The sequence below is a fragment of the Bufo gargarizans genome, chromosome 6 (genome assembly GCF_014858855.1).
Source record: "Bufo gargarizans isolate SCDJY-AF-19 chromosome 6, ASM1485885v1, whole genome shotgun sequence".
NCBI classification, from domain to species: Eukaryota; Metazoa; Chordata; class Amphibia; order Anura; family Bufonidae; genus Bufo; species Bufo gargarizans.
This window is the reverse complement of record NC_058085.1, coordinates 33303622-33327174: the sequence shown is the minus strand read 5'-3', so window position 1 is coordinate 33327174 and position 23553 is coordinate 33303622. Positions and strand designations below refer to the sequence as shown.

The following is a 23553-nucleotide window of genomic DNA, read 5'->3' as shown; positions in this document are numbered from 1 at the left end:
CGATGTCGCTGCCCTTCATTGGGATGCTCATGTGCAGAGATCCTGGGTTAAGGACTGTCAGACAAGACAAGTCTAATAATGAGATGGACAGGAGACTCAACGGCAAAATAAGGTTAATATCAATATGCCCAAATTAATGGATCTGTTTCTAAAACAGAAAATGTCCTAGAAAATTCCACAAAGTCTAGGATCCACAGTGTAATTCTCCTCTCACAAGTTATATCAGCTCTCGCTTAAATCCATAGGTTCTATAATATTATCTTCAAATCTAAAGGGTAGAGAAACCACAAGGATATGTTTAAAAGTAAAATGTTTATTAACGAGTAACAAGTCTTGAGATCTTAATGTGAAATATTCTATGTACATGGTGGATCTACAGCTGCATTATCTGGAGTCTATTAGTTTTATTGATAACAGAAGTTTAGTTATAATTGCAGACATTTCTTCGGCTATGTTCACATCATCAGTAACCTCATCCAGCAGAGAACAGCTTGCTGAAGTTCTCAGGATCCAGCATTTCTAGATACTGATGCTCACCTCCAGACCCAGTAGATTATAATGGGATCCAGCCGGCAAAAAATGTTGCATGAAATGTTTTTTGTCCACCTGAAACCTGGCACCCATGGCTAAAGCTAAAGCAGATCCTCACCAGATGCCATTATAGTCTGTGGGGTCTGGCGGTGAACAACAGCATCGGCCAATGCCAGATCTGGTGAACTCTGTTTCTGCCGCAGCAGTCTGAAAGATCAGGTTACCGGTGATGTCAACGTAGCCTCAATCATCATGTAGTGCTGTTAATTGCCTTCCCTTTGTCTTTAATGACATTTATCTTTACTTTATGTTTATATTTTTTCTGTGTACTATTCACCAATAAAAATAGCTAAAAAAAAAAGATGACTTTCCTAAGTTTTAAAAATGTGATTTGTCGCTGAAACATTTTCTTCCTTCTGGACATTTTATCTTTGATGTGCAATAAGAGCTGGCTTTTGGTTAAAACACTTTCCACATACATTACCTTAAAATGGTTTCTGCCCTTTATGACTCCTCTGATGTTTAAAAAGATTTATCAGTAAAACATTTCCCACATTCTGAGCATAAATATGGCTTCTCCCCTGTGTGAATTCTCTGATGTGTAGCAAGATATGATTTATCTGTAAAGCACTTTCCACATTACAAGCATGAAAATGGCTTCTCCCCTGTGTGAATTCTCTGATGTATAACTAGATATGATTTATCTGTGAAACATTTTCCACATTATGAACAAGAAAGTCTCTTCTCTCTAGTGTGAGTTCTTCGATGACAAGCAAGGGTGGACTTCTGAGTAAAACATTTCCCACATTCTGAACACGAAAAAGGCTTCTTCCCCGTGTGAGTTACTTGATGTCTAACAAGATCAGATTTCTGGATAAAATATTTTCCACACTCTGTACATGAATACGGTTTCTCTCCTGTGTGACTTCTTTTATGTATAACAAGATACGACTTATCTGTAAAATATTTCCCACATTCCGAGCATGAATATGGCTTCTCTCCTGTGTGAATTTTTAAATGCCTTTTAAGATATGATTTATGAGTAAAGCATTTCTCACATTCTTGGCAGGAAAATAGCTTCTCCCCTGTGTGAATTCTCTCATGTGCAATAAGATCAGATTTTTTTGTAAAACATCTTCCACATTCTGAACATGAAAATGGCTTTTTCCCTGTATGTGTTATTTGATGTCTAACGAGATCTGATTTCTGGCTAAAATATTTCCCACACTCTGAACATGAATATGGCTTCTCCCCTGTGCGACTCCTCTCATGTCTAAGAAGATGTGACTTAGCTGTAAAACATTTCCCACATTCTGAACATGAATATGGCTTCTCCCCTGTATGATTCTTATGATGACTAAGAAGATTTGATTTACAAGTAAAAGATTTTTCACATTCTGAACATGAAAATGGTTTCTCCCCTCTGTGAGTTCTTCGATGACAAACAAGGTTTGACTTCTGAGTAAAACATTTCCCACATTCTGAACACGAAAAAGGCTTCTCCCTCATGTGAGTTACTTGATGTCTAACAAGATCACATTTCTGGATAAAATATTTTCCACACTCTGAACATGAATACGGTTTCTCTCCTGTGTGACTTCTTTTATGTATAACAAGATTCGACTTATCTGTAAAACATTTTCCACATTCTGAGCATAAATATGGCTTCTCTCCTGTGTGAATTTTTAAATGCTTTTCAAGACATGATTTACGAGTAAAGCATTTCTCACATTCTGGGCATGAAAACAGCTTCTCACCTGTGTGTGTTATTTGATGTCTAACAAGATCTGATTTCTGGCTAAAATATTTCCCACACTCTGAACATGAATATGGCTTGTCCCCTGTGTGACTACTCTCATGTCTAAGAAGATGTGATTTATCTGTAAAGCATTTCCCACATTCTGGACATGAATATGGCTTCTCCCCTGTGTGAATTCTCTGATGTATAAGAACAGCAGATTTATGTTTAAAACATTTTCCACATTCCAAACATGAAAACGGCTTCTCCTCTGCTTGATGTTCAACACCCATTTTGTGGCTTTTCTGTTCCTTTGCAATCGGTGATAAATCAGAAGATTGGAAATATTTAAAAGAATCACATGATGAATCTTTGCTGAGAAGACCTGAGGGTACACCTGGGATTATGGCATGTTCTTCACTTGTATTTTGTTTAATAGCATAATCCTCTGTTTTAAAATCTGAAGATGTCACATGCCCATCTGAGATTCTGGTACAGTCATCTGAAAAGAATAAAATTAATTGACAGCATAGTATTTATAACATTTCTATATAAAATGCATATTTATTGCATGTCATGTAGCAAAATCCAATATTTAAACGATTGTGATAATAGAGACAAATCAGATCACTGTCTAAGGATTATGCAATTCCCATCATATTCGTATTTCGGTCCACAAACCACACAGATATCTTCCGTGTGTATTCGCTATTTTTTCACTTCCATCAATAGAAATGGCTACTTTGTTTTTGCTGAGAAGAATAGGACATGTTCTTTTTTTTTTTTGCAGACCCAAAGAAATTAATAAATCCATTTGCTATCCACCAAAAACTGAGATAGCACATGGATGGAAAATATCACAATATTATATGAGCAGTATACAGTGGCACTAGTTTACATGTCTGATATGGTAGTTTTGTTTATTTTTACCGTTATCAATATTTCTCTACTATATTATAAGGACTTTGCATCTAGCAGTGAATGTATTGTACATGTGCATGCCTGACCCGCCGCTCTGTTCATTTTGGGGGACTCTGAGGGGGTAATATACCCATTCTCGTGATCAGTGGAGTTCCCAGCAGTAGGACCCCCATGATCTAATAGTTATCCTTTATCCTGTATAACTGGAGTACCCCCTTAACAAATATTGTATAGATGGAGGGAAGACCCTCAGAATCAATTCCCCTGGTAGGCCACGCTCAACACTGCTTGAGACCGGGTTTATCAAGTGCTCCTGAGTTGTCACTCCTACAGACAGTGAAGGTGGGCTGCTCCTGAGACTCCACTCCCACAAAGACAGTTCAGGGGGGTTCTCCTGAGATGCCACCCCTACATATAGTGTAGGGGGTAATAGAGCTAATCTTTAATGTAGTGGGGGAAGTGATACCACCAAAAACCAGAGCTGGCCCTGAGGGAGATAGTTTTTGTCTAGCTACTATTAAAAGCTAGATAAGTGGTGTTCAGAATTATGGCAGGAATATGATTACTAATAAACAAAAAATGGAACTGGAATAGTGAATTTTGCCTTTTTGAGGTGATAAACACTTACTCCACCTGAAGGGTGGAGCCCGGTCCTTAAGGTGGTACGCTTCCGCAAGAACAGAAAGAGGGCGGCAGCATGCACCACCCCCTGCAGAAAAGTCTGAACCCCCGAAATCGAAGCTAAATTCCGCTGAAAAAGAATGGAGAGATCCAACATTTGCCCTTCAAGGGAGCTGAGAGCCAGCCCCAAGTCCATGCCCGACTGCAGGAAAGGCAATAGTCGCTCCAAATAGAACCGAGCGGGAGACAGCTGATGCCGCTTGCACCAACTATAGTAGGACTTCCTGGTCCTGGTAGTAGATTCAGGAAAATAATGGCTTTCTGGCACGAATCATGGTCTGGACCACAGCATCCGAGAACCCCCCGAGCCTTTAGTACGGCGGCTTCAAAAGCCATGTCATTAAATGTAGCGACCCTAAATTCGAGTGGAAGATCGGCCCCTGTGACAGGAGGCCCTTCCGAAGAGGAAAACGCCAGGGTTCGTTGGCAAGAAAGGTGACCAGAGACGCATGCCACAATCGGCATGCCCATTTGGGGGCCACGAGAATGACGGGCAGTCCTTCGGACCTGATCTTCCGAAGGAGATGCGGAATGAGAGGCAGAGGCGGGAACACGTAAGGAAACGTGAACAGACTCCACAGAATCACCAACGCGTTGCACTCCAGGGCCTCGAGATCCACGTCCGGCCGACCCCACTGCTCGCAGATGGTTTGAAAGACCTGCGGGTGAAGAACCCACTCGCCAGGATCGAGACGCTCCCGGCTGAGGAAGTCGGCGATCCATTTGTCGACATTGGGGATGTGAACTGCTGACAGTGCTGGAACATGGCTCTCCACCCGGCTGAGAATCAGAGCCGTCTCCCCCATGGCTGCCGGGCTTCGGGTGCCGCCCTGGTGATTGAGGTACGCCACCGCCGTGGCGTTGTCGGACTGATCCGGAACCGGATGTCTCCTGAGATGGTCGGTCCAATGCCTCAGAGAGAGACAAATCACCCACTGGAGAGGAAGGAAAGAGTGGTGCGACGTCAACATCGGAGGCCAGCCTCCATCTGAGGGCCCAGTGAATCAGAGCAGAGAGACGCATGGGCCGATATAGAGAGGCTGGGGAATGGTCCTAGCTGGACAGAATGGCTCGCAAGAATATCTTGGCCTGAAATGTGTCGAGCACCATGCCCAGATAAGTCAGCCGCTGCGATAGATAATGACAGGACTTCTGTGTGTTCAGGATCCATCCAAAGTTTTCCAGCGTGTCCATGACTATGCGCAGGCTGTCCACTGTCACCCGGATTGACGGATCCTTTACCAGGATGTCGTCTAAGTAAGGGATCACCACGATCCCCCTGGCATAGAGCAGGGCAATGACTGAAGCCAGAATCTTCGTTAAGGCGCTGGGACCCGTAGCCAGGGCCGAACGGGAGGGCTACAAACTGGTAGTGAAATGGACCCACTGCGAACCGGAGAAATCTGATGACTGACGCAGATGGGCATGCGAAGATAAGCGTCCTTGACGTCTACTGAGGATAGGTACTCCCCCGGTTCCATGGACCCAATGACCAATCTCAGGGACGCCATCCAGGAAACTGCAGATGCGAAGGAAGCAGTTGAGTGCTGTTGAGGTCCAGAACGGGATGGACTGTCCCCTCCTTTTTGGGAATCACAAAGAGAGTAGAGTGAAACCCTCGAAAACGGTCTTGCGCAGGAACTGGAACAATCACTCCCTGCCGCAAGAGTCTGCGAATTGCCTGAAAAAAGGAATCTGCGGCTGAGTGAGAGGTCGGAGGCGACAAACAAAAAATACAAATCGGGACAGAGGGGAGACTTGAATGCCAGTTTGTAGCCCTCTGCAATCACATCTCCTACCTACGCATTCGAGACGTGAGCCAGCAAAACATGCCAAAATAAATTAAGCCGGCCGGCCACCCGTTCGGAAAGCGCCGGAAGCAGTTCGTCATACAGCGGAGGACTTGGGGTTATAGGACTTTGAGCCCTGTTGATGTGGACTCCAGGAAGGGCGAAGCTATGAAGGAAGGCTTGCGCTTCTGATCCGGGAACGACTTGTCGGCCGACCTCTTAGGGCTGGAAAAACTCTGAAAGGGGCGAAAAAAAGGCTTCTGCTTTTTTGACATATTAAACCGCACCCTGTTCTCTGGTAAAGGAGTGCTCTTACCACCCGTAGCGTCCGAAATGATCTCATTCAGGTGCTTACCAAACAGTCTGCTGCTGGTAAAGGGGAGGGCCGTCAGGGTCCGCTTTGAAGTATTATCTGCCGCCCAGCAGAAAAGCCATAGGGTAAGGCGAATAGCCACCAACAGGACTAACGAACGAGCCACAAGCCTGTCCTCGTCTAAAGAGGCCTCCCAAATATACGCACTGGCATGAGAGCGCTGCAGGGCCACATCGGCCAGTTCCCCAGAAGGAACTCCCGATTTAAGACCCTGGCACAAATTATCTGCCCATAAAACCCTGTAGGGGTCCCTCCACACAGCATGTCCAGAGGAGCCTGTCAGCGTCCCTCCGCAGGTGCCTTTAAAAACTGGAAGTGGGCGGGGACAGCAACAAACATCAGATTCTTACCAGCTGCTGGCGTCAAAGCGGGGAAGACACTTGCCCTGCTCCCAAAAAGACTCCAGCCCACTAGCCTCCGCATCTGCCCCCCTTGCTCGCAGAATGCGGGGTCACCAAATGGGAGAAGGCCACAAAGAAGCCGGGGCCCCGGTCCCGCCGGCCAATAAAAGAAAACGAACACTGCGCACCAAGCCCTGCTGCCCCTCGTCTCTCTCCTGGAGGGGCCCAGCTTTATGGGGACCAGGTAACCTGAAATGGGTGAGGGTGCTTGAAGGAGGCGAGCACTTGGGGGCAATTTCTATCTTTTTTTTTTTCTTATACTCACCTGTTCGGCGTCTTCTGCCGCCCTGGCTCCAGCCAGATCACCACCTTCAGCGTGCTGCCCCTTGGGGAGGGACGCTACACCAGAACAGGGGAGACTTGCAGTGTATGACTGTGATGATCTGAACGCTGGCGGGATACAGTGCCTTTTAGGAACCTCTGGTCCTCCTTTGCTTCTGGAGAATCAGAAGGAGCAGAGGGCTTGGGGGATCGCCTGGTCTCCCTTTTCCTGGGTGGGAGTGCAGGCAGCTTTTAGGACTACCTGAAACTCCCGCTAGAAAAAAAGGAAAAAAAGAGAAAACAAAAAGTCAGCAGATCTGCAACGCAGGGAGGTCCGCCTCCTACAGACACTAAGGTAAAACTGATTTAGCTTAGTCCCTGTAGAAAGGGTATAGCTGAAGCGGAGGAGCTCACACATTCGTGCTTAGTGTCAGCCTCCTAGCGGCAACAGCTGTACCGAAGGTCAAGCCTGTGTCCCAAAATGAAACGGATGAGAAAGGGTTAATTACTCTTATTGGTGGGGGGCGGAGCCAACTGAGCATTGTGGAAGACGTGTGAGCTCTGAGCGCCTCACCATACCACCCGATCTAAAGCTTCTTTACAGCCCTGACCGATCGAAATATGGGCAAACTCAACAAGGAGAGAGGTGGAGAGGTCTCCCAGGTGACAAAAGCAAAGAAATCACACGGAGATCTGGAAAAATACCGTTACAAGAAGACGGCGTCTCCGGCAGTCAGGGGGAAGATGGCGGCGGCTGAGGACAACGCTGCAGCCCTGGATATAGACTCTGATGATGCAAGCTCCTGCGCTCCTTCAGAACTGCCTGACGAACCAGATCCTGCTCCGATCACCAGAGCCTTTCTGCAGCATTCTCTACAGCAGTCTCTAGCTCAAGCCTTATCTCGAGTGTTGTCGGAGCTGGCGGTCATCAGAACGGAGGTAACTCATGTGGGGCAGAGAGTGGAAGCACTGGAGGAATTTCAAGCTGCTGTGGTACAACATAGCAAGGGCTTGCAAAGCCATGTGAGATCACTAGGCTCCCAAGTGGACAGTATATACCTCCACTTAGAAGATCAAGAGAATAGGGGGAGAAGGAAAAATGTGAGGATAAGAGGTGTCCCTGAATCGGTGGCGGCAGAAGCATTACTGGACAGTGTTAAGCAGATATTTGCCATACTTGTGGGAGCAGAGCGGGCTGAAAACATCATCATCGAAAGGGCGCATAGAGCGCTTAGGCCCCAGCCTGCTGCAAGTGAACCGCCCAGAGATATCATTTGTGCCCTCCTGAACTACCTAGATACAGCTGCAGTGCTCAAAGCGGCAAGAGAAAGTGGAGAGGTCGCCTTTGAGGGGAACAAAATCCTGTTCTTTCAGGATCTGGCAGCAAGCACTCTAGCGAAAAGAAAGGCACTGAAACCCCTCACGGCCGAATTAAGGGAGAGGAAGCTGCCCATGAGGTGCTTTTTCCATTTGGTTTGAGTACCACTATTAACGGCCGACAAATTGTAATACGTCATCCTGACGAACTTCCCAAGATATGGGAGGCCCTAGAGATTTCTCCCCTGGATATCCCTTCATGGCTCCCTTCGGCTAATATGGGAAGTTGCCTAAGCTTTCTGGTCCGTTACCCTGGCGCGATACGCCTAAGCACAAGCATCCGTAGAAGAAATCGCTGAGGGACAGGGGACTGAGTTGCTGTCTTCTGATGTTGGAGGTTGAGGTTTTGCTTCCCTCATGGCGGTCATTTGCCCCAGAGAGAGCCTTTGTTTGTCTACTTACTATGAGGGTGCTCTTTAGTAATAGATATTTAAAGTTGTCACTGTTGAGAATTGTTCGGGTTCAGCTATTACTAGCAATCTATTCAAATGTTCAATTTGATATGCCTGGTACTGAGAGAGAGGTTTAGCCATTTTAATACCACCATAGGCATTGGGCCGTGGGACAGCAATTTCTTGATCCATACATTTTGCACGAGTTCTGGACTCTTAAAAAGCTGAAGTTAATCGGTCAGTTTTACTGCTATTATATAAGAGGTCGGGTGAGTGGTTCATCTAGATTTTTCTAGAAGTCTTTACCTATGTCCCCTCCCCCAATCTCTTATTCTCAAAATGTAATTACACTTTTGCGCTGTACAGCGCCTATAGGACTAGGAAGTCCTCTCACCCTGTTTATATGTGTTTTATATGTTTTAATGTCTTATTATTTTACATTTTTGAGTCGAGCCACTAGATTCACTGCTATCAATTGGAAGGTTGGTCTGGATACTAAGTACTTCTTGATATGACGCATATTACACTTTATTCACTTAATGTGAATGGAATGAACATTCCACAGAAACGTAGCCAAGTTTACCACACACTTAGGAAGGAAAACCCTGATATTGTGTTTTTACAAGAAACACATTACAGACATGCTCATGTCCCCAATATGTCCAGTAAACATTTCCCAGATTGGCACCACGCCACCCACTCCTCGGCATCTAGGGGTGTCTCTATTGGTTTTAGTAAGAATATCCCATTTCAGTTAACAGCGAAATTAATCGACCCCAACGGCAGGTTCTTATTTATTAAGGGGAAAGTCTTAAACTCAATGGTCACCTTCGCGGCCATATACGCCCCAAACAAGGGTAAATTAAATGGTTTATACAGGTTTTGGATTCTTTGAAAATATTCACTGAAGGGATTTTGGTACTAGGAGGGGATTTCAATCTTGCACTGGATCATGGGATGGACTCCACATCTGCCACGCCACAGTTATCGGGTAGACAGAAGCGTAGATTTCAGATAGCTCTGGCAGATATGGGTCTATCTGATGTGTGGAGATTGATTCACCCTGAGGTGAAGGATTTTACCTTTTTCTCTAAAGTTCATGGCTCTTACCAGTGCATAGATTATATATTTTTATCTAACAATGTTATTCCCATGGTTAAGGAAGCTTCCATAGGGTCGATCACGATATCAGATCATGCCCCGGTGAGTTTGAAGTTATTGTTGAAAGGCATGCCTGAGGGTCCTGGTCATGGAGGCTCAATTCAACCCTTATGGAGGAGAATGATCATAAAGATAGGGTTAAGAAGGTATTGTTAGACTATTTTAGCTTAAATGAAACCCCTCAGATGTCATGCCCAATACTGTGGGAGGCCCACAAGGCTGTGGTAAGGGGGGAATTTATTAGCATCGGTTCCAAAGTTAAAAGACAAAGAACACAGATAATAAATTCCCTGCTCTTGCAAATATTCACTCTGGAAAAACTACATAAAAAGTCTCGGACAGATGAGGTTTTAATTCAACTAAAATCCCTAAGGTCTCAGCTAAAGGACAAGCTGAACATTAAATCAGCTAAAATACTTCAAGCTCTGCGTTTTAAATACTATTCGCATGGCGATAAGGGCTCTAAATTGATGTCGAACCTTTTAAGGACCCAGAGGAATAAGTCCTTTATTCAAGTAGTTAAATCTAAAGAAGGGCACAGGTTAACTGCTACCCCAGCTATAGCGAAAGAATTCTGTAGGTTCTATACCTCACTATATAACCTGGAAGGAGAAGGGGGGCCCGAAATCAGAGATAATACATCATTGCAAAACAACATAGATGACTTCCTGAAATCTATTGATATGCCTGCCTTGTCTGCCGGAGACAGGACAGATCTACTAAAACCGTTCACTGAGGAGGAAGTTGCTAAGGTTCTCCATAGTATACCATCTGGGAAAAGCCCAGGGCCAGACGGTTTCCCTATAGTGTATTATAAGAAATTTGCGGAAATACAGATTCCACATTTCACTAAGCTGTGCAACTCCCTCCTCGGTGGCTCGGTTCTCCCTCCGCAGGCCCAGGAGGCGACTATCACTATCATTCCCAAGGAAGGGAAAGATCCTGAAGCGTGTGGTAGCTATCGCCCAATCTCGCTCCTTAACACAGATTTAAAATGGTGGGCTAAATTGCTAAGTCATCGTATAGCAGGTCTGCTGCCTGGGTTGGTGGGGGAGGAGCAAGTGGGGTTTGTGCCCGGCGGAGAAGGCAGGCATAACGTTAGTCGAGTGGTAAACGCGATTTGCTACGCTAAGAAGAAAAACATCCCTTTAATATTACTAGGGACAGATGCCAAAAAGGCATTTGATAGGGTTAGCTGGCCTTTCATGCGCAGTACTTTATTGGCGTTTGGCTTCCCTGATACATTTGTCAGAGCGATCTTCTCCCTGTACTCAGCTCCCACAGCTCGTATTTTAGTGAACGGTACATTGTCTGATCCCTTCATTATTAAGAATGGCACTAGGCAGGGGTGTCCCCTCTTCCCATCTTTATTTATATTAGTCCTAGAAACGCTTCTGCTAAAGTTCAGGCAGGACCCTAGTATTAGAGGAATTAAACTTAGAGGTGACACACAGAAAATGGCAGCATTTGCTGACGATTTGCTACTAATGGTCACCAACCCTATTGAAGCAATGAAGCAAATATTAGACACCTTTAAAGCTTTTGGAGAGATTTCCAATTTTAAAATTAACATGGAAAAGTCTGAAGCCATTGGAGTTTCTCTAACCCCTTCCCAATTGAAAAAGATAAGAGGTATGTCCCCTTTTAAGTGGCCCTCCACAGCAATTAAATACTTGGGAGTTATCATACCAGCCAACCCTACCCAGCTGTTCCAGCTCAACTACTCTCCTTTATTTATTAACAAAAGTTCAAACGTTCCTGAATAAATCCTTGTCACCGAGGGTTTCATGGTTAGGGCGGAAAACGTATTAACCTCATGCATCCTCCCCCAAATACTATATATGCTTCGTTCCCTTCCAATAGCAATACCCAGATCATTCCTGAATAGATTGAGATCTATTATGGGGAAATTTTTATGGGATAACAAAAAAGCCAGATTACCTTACTCCCTACTTATACGGAAGAAGAGACATGGGGGAATCTTTTTACCAGATATTTCTGCCTATGTCCAGGCTATTCATCTAGAGCAGGGGTGCACAACGTTTCCTGGTTGGGGGCCACATTGCCAGACTGAACCAATGACGAGGGCCGCAATTACAATTCAAAGGTGTATTAACAACTGAAATATTGTACTTATGGCATATTGAACACACATTATATACCATTAATGTCTAGTTACACTTCTAGGACTCCCATCTAATGGGAGAAATACATGAAAAATACATGTGAGCAGCCACAAGACATAGGCATACATGTCTGTTACCAGATGGTTGGGGGCCGCACATAATGGTATGAAGGGCCGCATGTGGCACCCGGGCCGCAGGTTGTTCACCACTGATCTAGAGAGATGGTTAACTTTAACTAGATCTGGAGATACTCCCCTTCATGTACACTTTGAAAGAGAAGTATTAGGTAAAAGAAGTTCGTACTTGCTATGGCACAAACCTCTAACTTTAAGCTCTCTGGAACTTATAAGTGTTATAACTAAAAGCACTATTAAAGAATGTCAGAGGTCGTCAGCATTAAATCTTAGCAAAGGATGTCTATTCCCTATTACCACCCTTAATATACTCCCTTATGTCCTTTCAGATAGAGTTATAGAGACCAATCCAGTATGGGATTCTGTATCGGAGCTCAGAGTGGGGGACCTTTTAAAGCTGCCTCTCTCCACTGATATCTATGAATCTCTCAGAGGTGAATCACCGAGAGTAGGTTCAGATATACAAAAATGGGACTTTGAAGTCACGTGTAAGAAGTTTAAGGTATCTAAACACCACTCGAGGGTAGATCCATCTTGGTTAGAGAACATGGTCTTATTGCCAAAATTGCCAATTAAAACTTTATCTTTAATATACAGACAGATTCTGGAAAAAAGAGGGGATAACCCGCCCACTTACATTAAAGATTGGGAGAGGGAACTAGAGATAATTCTTGATGAACCTAGTAGAGCCTTTATTTTGTCTCACTCACATGGGTTCTCCAGGTGTGTCAGAGTGCAGGAGAATTCACTCAAAACCTTAACCAGATGGTATCGTACACCTGAATCCCTCCAAAAAATCAACTTAATTAACTCAAGTGAGTGGTGGAGATGTATGGAGGAGGTGGGTAGCATCTCCCACATATGGTGGCATTGTCATAAAATTAGACAGTTCTGGGATTCTGTGGAGTGTATTATGAATAAGATCTGTATAGGAAACTTGTCACTTACTGCCCCCCTAGTACTGTTATGGAAACCCGAGGGCAAATTTACTCCTCATAAAAATAATCTTCAGACACATATGATAACGGCTGCCAAGTTACTGGTTCCAGCGTTGTGGAGAACTACAGAACCGCCTAGTATTTCCATGTGGTATGAGAAAATGTATCACCTCTGCAGAATGGAGGAATTAGCAAGTTGGGAGTCTCATAACAGACAAAGTTTTCTGGAAATTTGGCAACCTTGGCTGTCGCACATAGAAACTCAACAGGAACATGAGATCCTGAGATCCCTCCATCTGGAAAGGTGATTGAGGAATAGGGGTACCTATCAACCCTGAAGGGAACAGGCCAGAGAGCAAGGATAGGTCTCTAGCTTAACTTGTGTCTCATTATTAAGCTACCAAATTCAAGTGGAAGATAAATAGGTTTAAAACATACACTACTTAGTATACAGATTTCAGACCAGGGTAAGGGAGTGAACCAACTAGACTCTTAAGTTTTGTTCTAAGATTATGTTTTCTGTTTTTGTCCGATTTTTGGTCTGTGGCTTATTTTTTGTGCTACAAAGGGGGAGATCTGGTGTATAAAACTTGCAATATCACAATGCATGATAAGTTAGGTTTGTAAACCACTTGTTGTCTTTTGATAGAGGTTATACTTGTGACTTGCAATGTTCTGCTATTTAGGCCAGTTGCACTGGTCATGTCTTTTTCCCAAATACTCAAAAAGTATATGTGATATTATGCTTTTATTGATGATTATTACAATAAAAAGAGAATGTTTAAAAAAAAAATTACTCTTATTGGTAATTGGATTTTCCATTAGCCTCCCCAATGGCACTGAAAGGAGGATTAACAGAGAAGAACATATTTTAGGGAGGGACTACTGCAGAAAGAGTTCTATGCCCAAAGGACAAGTCCTAATTGTGAGTAATATGGATTATTATTTTATGTCCCCACACCCACCATTTGCTGAAAGATAGCAGAGGTAGTGAACACCACAGGAGGGCCCTGCTTCAAAGCCCCAGCCATATGGCAGGGAACTTCTTGCAGGCTACCTTTGTTTGCAATTTCTAACCCCATTCAGACAGCATGGATCCTGCAGGGGGTCAAAGCCATTTCCCAGTTCAATCAAACCTAGCAGACAGCCTGGAACCGGCGATTTATAAGGCGCAAACCGGATACATATTTGTGTCCCGGTGGCCACGATGAACATGCCCATGGTCTTAGTTTGGTGGTGGGATGCCAGGAAAGGGAGATATACATATCTCCCCACAGAAACCAAATAACGGTACCATGTTTGGACTCTACTTGTAGCCGAAACCCAGGCGGATCTGTTGGTCCTGGAAGCATCCCCCTGTGACGTTCTGGTCTGAAGCTATGAACCCTAAAGTGTTCTGTGGGACATTTAATGCCAGTCGAGAAGAGGAGGAGTGGACCCTTCCCAGAGAAGGGGCCGGCTACAGTTTAAAAGGCTTGTGCCAGCAAGCGGGCGTCTCTTTTTTTTTTCTGAAGAAGGGTCACATCGTGCCATGTGTTTAGAGGGACCGGCAACCAGCTGACATCACTGCCCTCCATGTGAATACAGCAAAAGGACTAACCATAACCCAAAGGAACATTCATCTACCCGGTAACTGACTTGAACTCTGTGTAATCCTGTTTGTACCATATTACCTGTATTTGTAACCTCAGACCACTGTATATATTCTTTGTGTATAGTGTGTCATCTAGTGTGCCCTTAAGGCGATTAAATATATAATTTAATCTTGCGCTGTCTTGTATCTCGATCACGAATCTCCACGTCCGTGTTTCGACCTAGTTAAAAGCTACCGTAGGTTGGTTTCTTACCCTATATAATCCCGTTAGCGGACGGGCTTATATCAAACAAGAAGCTGGTGGCAGATTACCCGGGCTGAGAAAGCGCTGTTTTACTGTGGCAGTGAAAAGGCTCTCTCAGCATGCTCCTGCAGGAGGGCGTAACGTCACGTCTTGGTAACCAGGGACCATACCGCGTCTCGTGAGCTCAACGTAGTTGACGTCAAGTAAGCACGAGGGGTGGAATCCATCACACTGATTATGGGTCACATCCCGCCTGTAGTGCTTAAAAACGGTCATAGGATTAGCCCAGGCAGCCGCTTTGCAGATCTGTTCAATTGATATAGCAGCGTTTTCTGCCCAGGAGGCTGACATTGCCTGGGTCGCGTGGGCCTTGAGTTCTGCTGGGGAAACAAGATTCCTGTTGGTATAACAAAGAGATATAGCGTCTCTTATCCACCGAGCGATTGCATGCTTCCTGGATGCTAGACCCTTATTTGGATCCTGGAACAGGATAAAGAGGTGGTCCGACTGTCTGAACTGCTTTGTTCTCTCTAGATAACATAGTAGGCAACAGTCTTACATCCAGATTGTGGAACTCTGGGATTTCTGAGAAGTGGAAGCTTGTGGAGATAAGGGAGGTAGCCTTGATTCCACCGCCGCATTTACGTCCCTCTGTAATTATATCCCTCATGGAGCTCAGAAAGGAGGGAGATTCTTCAGATACTCACATACCATCTTCTCTGTGCATTTTGCACATAGTGATTTTTTTGATTTGGAGACAAAGGACTTTCTGTATATAGCACACTTCTTGCGTCCTGAGTCCCCATCCTGTCTCCTGGTAGTGGAGGTTTATCTGCCCTAAAAATATCTGATTTAAAAAAAAGGGGCTAGTAATTTTTATCTCTAGTAACCTCCACCACCAGACGCCCATCAGTGTACTTGTAAAAGAGAGGAGAGCTCCTACATCCCAAATGTTATCTACACAGTTATACAGGAGAGGAGGTTTACCGGGCTGAGGGCGCTCGAACCAGGATCCACAGGGTTGCGGGCCACATCCTCTTAAGAAGCAGACATGTTGGAGCAGGAAAACTCACTATCCTCCTGGTAGTGCTTAGAATATTAAAAATTCTGGCCCCCAGAGTGCCCTGGACACGGCGATGGTCACGACGCATGCTACGCTGCTACTTTCTGACGTCACCTCTACTCTCGGACCTTCTCCTGCCCTGGAGAAGGCCCCGCCTGCATGGACGCTCGTCGCGTTGGATCCAAAACGCTGAAGAATGGGTAAGAAGCCTGGTGCTGCCTTCCAATGAAGTGCTTATGCCTAAGATTGGAGAAGGGAGCCACCGCATCCCCAGAGCCCCCGATCTCTGCAGCGACCCTCCCATGCAGGGGAAACAGCAAGGTCATGCGAAATCTTCACCGTACTGGCAGGAGCATCTGCGCTGTCTGTGGACAGGAAATAATACTGGCTTAGGTAAGGAAAGGAGGCCTTTTTAATATGTAGCTCCAGTGTTGTTTCCTGTCCAGGGGGCAGGGATACCCTCCTGTCAGTGCCGTTAGGGAGGCTCTGGGGAAAACGTGTTTTTGATGCTTGCCGTTAAAATTGTTATGTGTTAATGATGATCTATTATCTAGGTCTCTTTCTTCTAGAACCTGGTGACTACCAATCCGGACAGTCATGGCTCTGAGCTTCCATCCTCCTCCTCTTATTTGTGTATATGTCTCCACGTTCTGTATTCTGTTAGCACACAGGAACTTTATATAAGTCTTTCGCTAACAACAGACGATGAAGAAATAGGCACTCGGTGGAAAGCTATGGAATCTGACCTGACATCCAGATTTTAAATCCGCAGAATGTCAAATTATGTAGAGCATATCTGCTGTGGATTTCACCTTGAAATGTTGGGGGTGAAATCCACAGTAAATCCTCAACATTTCCACACCAAATTCTACATGGTACGCTGCAGATTCTCCACTGCACACAGAACATGGATTTCACCCAATGCATTATAAAGAATCTAATTCATAGTGGACTGACCACAAATTGACAAGTTGTAGATTTTATATCCACACCTCATGTCAGTTTATGCTGTAGATTAGTGTAAGGCCGATTCATTGGCCTGTATTTGTGGGAGGGGCTTGGCTGTCTACATCAGCGGCCGGCGCCCTCCCACATCCGTATGACGTACGAAGTTCCAGTGTTCCGGAGCGTGCGTTGTACCTGACAGTCCTGCTGAACAGGCCAGGTAAGTCGATGTCCGGTGGTGCGGTCGGCCCTGTTGGTAAGCGGGTCCCGCGCTCCGGACCACTTCACATGCCCCCGTTCCCGCTCACGTTCGTCCGATGGAGGTGGTGGAGCCAAACAGGAGACTGCGCTCCCCTCCTCCGCCGTTTCAGCTCGGGCATGGCGGTTGCTCACCGGTGGGGCCCACGGCCAGGAGGCCGCCCCTCGCCCACCTCTTCAGGTGCTTCCCACGCTCTATGTCTGCCGGTGCTGCCCCGCTCCCCCACGTGGTGGGCGTGCCCCTCAGCGGCGGGCTGGCCCCCCAGTTAGGGGGAGGCGCCCCTGCCATTGCACTATGCCGGGGATCGGGGCGGCTCCATGCGACCCTCCTTGTCACAATCGGGGTGGGGCAAGGCCACACACGCCCCCCCCGTCTCTGTCCAAGCCAGGGGGCACCACCGTGTCCCCACGCGGTGGATTTGCCCAGCCGACGGTGGGTCGGCCCCTCCGAAATTGGGGGGCACCACCGCACTGGGCACTCCACCAGGGAGCGGTGGGCCTCCCACGTGGCACGAGGTTAATTGGAATAGGGGGGAAGACGGTGTTATGTTAAGCTTCCCCCTGTTCCAAATTATGCCAGGGGGCTACACCGGTTCCCCACGCAGTGGAGGCGCTCAGCCGGCGGAGGGTCGGCCCACAGACGGCAGGAGGGCACCCTCGCACTGGGCACTCCACCAGGGACCGGTGAGGCCCCCCACGCGGCATTCCATCATCGGCAGGGATAGGCCCTCACCACCGGGGGTCCTCCCTGCGCCGGTTCATGCCTGAGGGCTGCGCAGCTCCCCACGCGGCAGGTGTGCTCAGCCGGCGGGTGGGCCAGCCCTCGAACGGAGGGGGCCCCCGCACTGCGCACCCTGCCAGGGACACACGTTAACTCTCCACGTGGCACAAAAATCGTGTTGCGTGAGGCGCGAGCCGTTGCTCATAAGTATCCCCCCGCTTGGTCCTCGGTGTCAGGGAGCTCCGCGCTTCCCACGCGGCGCAGTGGAGCACGGTGGGGGATGCAATGGCCAGCGCCTCGCACACACTTAAAGTCTGGCACGGGCCGCCGTGCTGCTTAGGTAGGTAGGGGTTCACCACAAACGACAGACAGAGTCGGGGGGTGGAAAACATCAATCAATGCCACCCCCATCCGTTGATCAAATCCACAGCTCACAGCTCGTGCTCCATCAGTTGTACCTCGTGCATTGACTGGTTTCTTTGTGCTGCTTGTTTCCCAGGTCAGAAAAAAAAATAAAAAATACACACAAGAGAAGTCAGTCTAGGATTTCACCCGAGTTTCTCACGAACAAGGTAGTGGGGGTTCACATCAGTGGACGGGAGGTATTGATCGCTAGCAAGGGAGTGGTCTCATGCACTGTTTTACGTCCAGGTTTCCTTTTCCATTTAAAAACATCCGTGGGGTTCAGAACGCAGAGTTCCTCAGTTAGTAAGTAAGTCAGGTCCTGGCGTGTACTTTCGGGTGGCGGTTCCTGGCCACTCTTTCACGGCTGTCTGGGGTTAGTGTGTGTGCTTCACAGGGACAGTGCACCTTTCTACTACGTTGTCAAACAGCTTCACGGACACTGGTGGTCGCCCAGGGTAGCCGGTCACCTTGCATTATTGTCTCCACAGCTGTGATGTCGCACGCGTCTGATATCATGGAAGCATCAGTGGATGAAAACGCTGCAGGGACGTCCGAAGGGGGCAGTACGTTATACCTGCGTGCTTGGACTATCCCCAAGCTGATGGCGGAGCTGACGAGGCGGGGCGTTCCTTTCCCGGCATCTGCCAGAAAAGCGGAGCTATACCGGCTATGGAAAGACTCCCTGGTGCCCAGCAGCGGTGATCCCCCCGCAGCCACGATACAAACATCGCTGGCCCAATTACACCTCATGCTGAACAATTTGACTTCGGCCGTCACGTCCATACAGGCTAGACTCGAGTCAGTCGAGGCTCACAACTCGGCAGTGTCGGTTTCTTCCCCCGAGCCTCCGGTCGCCTCCACCTCTGCTGCAGCAGATATTCGCACTGCCCAGCCAGTCCCCAACGTGACTCCGTCTCACTTTGTCCCCATCAACATCAGAAAGGACATCCTAGAGGGTAGGGATGTCAATCTCGCTTCGCTACTAATAGCCTCCAGGGACCTTTCCGACAACAAGGTCATAGCTTGCGGGGAAGTCTCGGTGGTGCTGAGAAGCCGCGACCACCGGCTCAATCGCAAATTGAACATTCCAGAGTTCGTCATGGCTTTCAGCCTTTTCAGGGACGTCATCTGTACTGCCAGGCCGGACAGGAGGGAGGAGCTAGACCTGTACCTCTTTCGGGTCACAGAGTTGGGTCATAGGTATGGTGGGAACGCGTTCTATGATTACCACTGTTCGTTCTCAGCCAAAGCAGCTGCAGCCCTGTCCCAGTTTCAACATGTCACAGACTGGTCCGTCTTGGACACAGAGTTGTTCTGCAGACACTTTGCAGGCCTGAAAGCTCCCTCCTGTTCGGCCTGTCAGTCTATCTTCCACTCAGTAGAGTGGTGCCATAAGTCGGCTGTCAGCACGACATCATACCCCTCCGGCTCTTCAGCGGGACCACTCGACATCTTCAGACCCCCCAATTCGGTAGACAAACTAGGACGACCCATTGTCCAGTTAGGTAGGGCCCAGATATGCAACAATTTTAATTACGCGTCTTGTAATTTCGGGCAATGCCGTTTGTTGCATATCTGTACCAACTGCTTCAGGGCCCACCCCCGAGTAGCTTGCTCATTAAAATCGGTGAAGAATTACATGAGCGTGGTCAATACTAGTCGTCTACAAGTACTGTTGCAAGGTCATCACAATCCAGGGTTTGTGCAGTTCCTGGTGTCAGGGTTCCATGAAGGTTTCCACACGGGGTTAATCACGACCCCAGAGGTCACACATGAGTGTAGGAACCTTCAGTCAGCCGAAAGGAATCCTGGCTCAGTAGACACACTCATAGAGTCCGAGTTAGTCAAAGGGTTCTTAATTGGTCCTTTCGAAGTACCCCCATTTCAACGGTGGAGAGTCAGTCCCGTAGGGGTCGTCACAGGCAAGTTCAGTAAGAAGGAGAGACTCATCATTGACTTGTCTGCCCCACATGGCTCCCAGGTTCCCAGCCTCAACTCCCTCATTCCTTCGGAAGAAGTTGGTATGAGGTATTCTTCTATAGACCAGGCCATCGCCATCATCATGCAGACAGGTCCCGGGTCCGTATTGTCCAAAGCAGATATATCGGACGCCTTTAAATTGCTCCCCATTATGCCAGCACTCTGGAAATGGCACGGTATCAGGTGGAGAGGCCTGTATTACTTTGCCACAAAACTCACCTTCGGTTCCAAGAGCAGCCCCTGGCTCTTCGATCAGCTGGCCCAAGCCCTCCACTGGGTTCTGGTACAAGTTTCGCTGTGAATTCGTCATCCATTACCTAGACGACTTCCTACTGATTGAGAGGCCAGGGGCTGCTCCTCTGGGGCTGGGGAAGCTGCTAAGGTGTTTTTCCCAGTTGGGGGTACCAGTTTCTTCCAAGAAAGTAGAGGGCCCGTCCACCGTGATCACCTTTCTGGGCATCGAGTTGGACTCCCAACGCATGTTATCCAGGTTACCTGCGGACAAGCTAACGAGAGTCAGAGAAGTGATCCACAGGTTTTCAGTCACATCGGTGGTCACTAAGACTGATCTTCAGTCGCTACTGGGTATGTTAAATTTTGCCATGCGTATCATTCCGCAGGGCAGAACGTTCATATCCCGCCTGCTGGCGCTCTTAAGCACCGCCCCAGAACAGGACAGCCCAGTGCGTCTGGACAGTCAGGCCTTAGCGGATCTCCGTATGTGGGACCATTTCCTGGACCAGTGGAACGGGGTGTCCCTATTCGTTCCCGAGCTGTCGTGCCAGTCCCCCTTAGTCTTTTCAGACGCGGCGGCCGGCACAGGGTTTGCCGCTATATTTGGCACTCACTGGGTTGCAGACAGATGGCCTGCCGAGGCGGTACTAATCCCAGGGTTCCTCCAAACCTCGGCACTGTTCGAGCTGTACCCCATTGTGGTAGCTGCTCACATATGGGGCAGTCTTTGGGCGAACCAGTCCGTTCTGTTTGTGACGGACAACGCAGCCGTGGTAGACATCATAAACAGTGGGTCATCAAAGTCAAGCCACGTCATGTGTTTCCTTAGGCGGTTAGTACAGCTCTCCCTACACCACCATTTCCACGTTTATAGCGCGCACGTGCCAGGTGAGCGAAACTTGGCTGCCGACGCCTTATCCAGGGCTAACTTTTCCCGTTTCTTTCAGATCATGCCAGAGGCAGATGCGACAGGCGCCACCGTTCCTCCTCACGAGTCCTTAATGTTAGCGTAACCGACCACCTTGAGACGGCCCACGCTCTGATTCGCAATTCTCTCTCGCCCAACACGACCCGAGCATACCACACCGGGTGGAAGATGTTCTGCAGGTTCCAAGGGGAATGTCCTCAGGGGGAATCCAGTTTTCCAGATCACATCCTGGCGTTCATTGGCTACTGCCACTCAGTGCACAAGCTCTCCCACAGTACGGTGAGGTCGTACCTAGCGGGTGTACAACATTTCCTCTCCGTTAGTCATCCCGAACGACCATCAGTGTTCGCCATGCATGCTGTTAAAGCAGCACTCAAGGGCTTAAGCAAATGCGGACCTCAAGGCCAAGGGCGTAGGCAAGCGGTCACCGGGCCCCTTTTTCGCAATCTATCCGACGTCCTGGACAGTAATCCTTTCGGGGTTTTGCCCAGCTTGGTACTCAAATCTGCCATCTATTTAGCCTTTTACGGCTTTCTGAGGCCTGGGGAGTTCACTTGTTCTTCCGGCAGTAGCAAGTTCCTCACGGTCAGCCAGCTGGTCCAGAACACCGAGGGGTTCACGTTACTGCTCAGGACGTCTAAGACCTCCCAGGTGGGCCCCCCTGTCCCGGTGTCCTTCTATCCCACGTCACACCAATGGTGCTCCGTCACGGTGCTCCGTCAGCTACGGTCCGCCTTGTCGGGGTCTGGGCCTAACAGTCCACTGTTACCCTTCGGGGTGGTTCCACTCACCACCCATCAGTTCGTATCCCACGTCAGGTCACTGGTGGCCAGCCTGGGTGGTGACCCCTCCACTATTTCAGGACATTCGTTCCGCATAGGCGCTGCGTCTGCAGCATCCAAGAATCAAGTACCAGCAGACGTTATTCAGAAATTAGGGCGTTGGCACTCGGCATGTTTCACCCGTTACATACCTCACCCCGATACTGAAATGTCAACAGCTTTTCAGAACCTGGCTTTGTAATTACGTCGCAATAAAGTACTTTGCCTATCAGTATGTCTCTTGCCCTCTTTCAGGCGTCCCTCCACGACGCGGTTGCGGCACAACTCTGACCGCCTAGGGTTAGGTTCCCCAGGTAGGGTCAGGTACGTACCTGGTGGCCACGACCACAAGTGTAAGGCCGATTCATTGGCCTGTATTTGTGGGAGGGGCTTGGCTGCCTACATCAGCGGCCGGCGCCCTCCCACATGCGTACGACGTACGAAGTTCTCCCTCCCACCCAACCCCCTTTTTTCTGTTACTCTCAAAGGGGATGCCCTCTTTCAGGCGTCCCTCCACGACGCGGTTGCGGCACAACTCTGACCGCCTAGGGTTAGGTTCCCCAGGTAGGGTCAGGTACGTACCTGGTGGCCACGACCACAATTATTATGTGAGGATTTCCACACATGAAATAGCATTTTGGCTCAACGGGTGAATGTATAGCTGCTGAACAGATTATTACGGTACATATCTAATTGAAGATTCTATACAAATTCAGTATTGACAATCTATACATACAAATAATGAGATACTGTGTGTATTTGTGTACGTAGCAAGGTATTTCAGTGGTGAAGACCTTTAGGAGAGGCCAGAAAGGTATAAAAAATACTAGCATGTAACAAATAGGTTAGAGCCATAAAAGACATTATCAGGGTAAGATGTGTCTTGCTACTAGCACTTTTATTTGTATCATATGGGTATGGACATGGTGCCATGTTGGCATCTGGTTGATGGAGAGCTGGGTCATTTGTCTGCAGCTTTGGTGACAGGTACTTTACTCTGTATGTTATCTTTTGTATACATGTTTTATCATAGTTAAGTAAACATTTTATGCACAAAAGCCTTGTTAAGCCTACTTTTTCCTAGGTCTTAGAATTCACAGTAATACAGTCTATTACCTGGTGATGTAAGCAGCTGGTGATCCTCCATCATGACGTCCTTGTACAGATCTGTGTGTCCTTCCAAAAACTCCCACTCCTCCATAGAGAAATAGACGGTGAAATCCTGAAACCTTATAGGAACCTGACAACACAATGATACAGTCATCACCCAGATCTCTTCATAACATTACTGTTTAATTTCCCAGCATTTCCAGTAGTGTCACCTCTCCAGTCAGCAGCTCAATCATCTTGTTGGTGAGTTCCAGGATCTTCTCTCTATTAATCTCCTCATGTATTAGGGGGTGAGGTGGAGGCCCCGTGATTGGGCTTAGGGTTCTTCCCCATCCTTCAGACACAGGGGCCTGACAGCGCCCACTAGAGGTCTTCTTCACTACTGTGTAGTCCTGGTTATGGAGAGACACAGTAATACATATCACT

General features: G+C 47.6%; 1 protein-coding gene across 1 annotated transcript in view; it reads right to left on the bottom strand.

The window, feature by feature from the left end:
• Positions 1-297: 297 nt before the first annotated feature.
• LOC122941661 (gastrula zinc finger protein XlCGF57.1-like) overlaps positions 298-23553 on the bottom strand; it is a 29429-nt gene continuing 6173 nt past the window's right edge. The window contains exons 3-5 of the mRNA XM_044299069.1: positions 23340-23519; positions 23134-23257; positions 298-2771 (exon numbers count right to left, since the gene is read on the bottom strand). Coding sequence (XP_044155004.1) covers positions 1255-2771; positions 23134-23257; positions 23340-23519 — 1821 coding nt within the window. The 3' untranslated portion in view covers positions 298-1254. The remainder of the gene's footprint in view (positions 2772-23133; positions 23258-23339; positions 23520-23553) is intronic.